Below are 2,500 nucleotides of genomic sequence, written 5' to 3' on the forward strand. Positions count from 1 at the left end.
TTAATGGAAATCTCAATCTTTACTTTTATCCCATTCTACCTTGAAATCAGTTGGGAAAATGCCTGGCTATCATCAGTTTTGGTAAACTATTGTGGTCAGTTTTGACTATTAAATTCTTTCATATGCATTGTCCAACTTATCTATAAAACCAGAGCCCTTACTAGGATTTTGCAACATACTCACGCTTATGTCTCGTTTCATAAACTGTCCTAATTTTGGTCACAGAAAGAAATGTTCTGACTGTCTGAGTCCTTCAGTGTTCAGATGTTTGATAAAGATGTTGCCTTTTAAACGGCTCATCCATTGTGCAGTGTGCATGGTCTTCAATTAGACTTATATTTGTTGGCTATCCTAGTAATGTTACCTTTCATTGACCACATGGTAATGTTGCAAAAGAAAAAATAACACTAACGATATCTGTAATATATTTGCCTTTGATTTTGCAGGATTACCATCAAAAAGTAAGAAAAGCGTCACACGATGAGTAATAACCGAAAATCATCAACGTGGCGTCATTGGATGGTTGCAATCGCATCTATTTGCATTGCAATTCCAGTTGGACTATCGCAAGGTATTTTTTTACTATATATTACTAATTCAGTTTATATTTGTTATAAGGTTATGCCATAAAGAAATTCTTTGTATCTATGATAATTTTGCCAATTTTATAGATAAAGTATAAAGTAAAATAATTTATATTTCTTTATTGTGACTGGCACGTTAGTCAATCAGATAATCAGTTGTCTTTGTATTAAAGTTACTGCAAATGGCAAGCTTTAATCTGCTGTAAGATTACGGGGGGACGTACAGTAAAAGAAAATTTATTAGAGAGGCCATTTAATGCTCTGTGACAAGTCATAGGCAAAAAAAAAAAAAAAAAAAAAAAAAAAAAACATGATTTTGTGAATAACATCGTTGCACGTCATAACAAAATTAATGCATTCAGTCAAAGGAGAGAAGTAGCTATATTGCAATATTCCTGTTCTATGTCGTTGTTTTAGTGGTACAGGGTTTGACAGAGTAATGAACTCTCTCTCTCTCTCTCTCTCTCTCTCTCTCTCTCTCTCTCTCTATTGAGGTGGCCTATTGGAATCATTCCTGCTAGCGATCTGCCGGACTGGGGTTCGAGCCCCACCCAAGCTCGATAGTTTCTTGTAGTGTTGGCAACCTCACCATCCTTGTGAGGTAAGGATGGTGGGGGGGGGGAGGGGAGGGTTTGGGGAAGCCTAAAGATCTACCTGCTAAGTCATCAACAGCCATTGCCTGGCTCTCCCTGATCCTAGCTTGGACACTGATCATATATATACTGTATATGGTCAGTCTCTAGGGCATTGTCCTGCTAGCAAGGGCATTTTCACTGTCCCTTGCCTCTGCTATTTATGAGTGGCCTTTAAAAACCTTTAAACTCACAAAGGTTTACTAGCAACTTGGTACTTAATTCACTGTCTGGGTCAACAGGGGCAAATTGGGTTATAAAGACGAACTCTCCTACATTCCCCATTTATGTTCAACAATCAAATGCTGGCCAATGAGACTATAACAGAGAGAGAGAGAGAGAGAGAGAGAGAGAGAGAGAGAGAGAGAGAGAGAGAGAGAGAGAGAGAGAGAGGGGGGGGAGGGGGATGGGCCTGGTGGGGCTAACATTTTCTTGTATTTTTAGATCTACAATTTGGCAACGGATATCGTCCAGGTACCAGAAGATGTGTACCCAGAGAGGGTGGCCCAGGAGAGTGTCGGCTCCTCTTCTCATGTCCGCCCGTTGTCAAAACATTCGGAAGGATCCGTCCGGCCGTCTGTGGCTTTCATGGAAAGGTCCCTATCGTCTGTTGTCCAAAATCACGTGGTGAATATTTGCCCCTTGGGGCATTTGTTTCTGGGTTTATCCTTTTATATCTATCCTCTCAGTTCCTATTATATCATTCTTATATCGTGAGCTCAAATCTCCGGAGAAAGAAAATGATAATAAATACTGGTGCAAAAGTATTACTGCACACACACACACACACACACACACACACACACACACACACACACACCATAGCATTGATATCATAGTACAATTCCATCGCTCAACCAATATAGTCCTGATGAAACACGTGTCAACATATGATGATTAATGGAGAAACGTAAATGTAGTTTTTATTCTATCCTAAAAACTATCTTGGGCTCAGTTACACCAGAGAGATGCTGTCTTCTATTTTGGACGCCATTAAGATATCTTCTATTGATTATTAATATATATATATATATATATATATATATATATATATATATATATATATATATATGTATATATATATATACAGTATATATATATATCTATATATACATTTATATATATATTATACATAATATACATATATATATATACATATATAGTATATGTATATACATATAAAATATATACATATATACATATATGCATATATATACAGTATATATATATATCTATATATACATTTATATATATATTATACATAATATACATATATATATACAT

General features: G+C 36.1%; 1 protein-coding gene across 1 annotated transcript in view; it reads left to right on the plus strand.

The window, feature by feature from the left end:
* The first annotated feature begins 480 nt into the window (after positions 1-480).
* Positions 481-2,500, plus strand: part of LOC137629283 (venom protease-like) — a 16,052-nt gene continuing 14,032 nt past the window's right edge. Inside the window, exons 1-2 of the mRNA XM_068360543.1 lie at positions 481-571; positions 1,661-1,843. Of these exons, the coding sequence (XP_068216644.1) occupies positions 481-571; positions 1,661-1,843 (274 nt within the window). The remainder of the gene's footprint in view (positions 572-1,660; positions 1,844-2,500) is intronic.

Source organism: Palaemon carinicauda, chromosome 37 (assembly GCF_036898095.1).
Source record: "Palaemon carinicauda isolate YSFRI2023 chromosome 37, ASM3689809v2, whole genome shotgun sequence".
Lineage (NCBI taxonomy): Eukaryota > Metazoa > Arthropoda > Malacostraca > Decapoda > Palaemonidae > Palaemon > Palaemon carinicauda.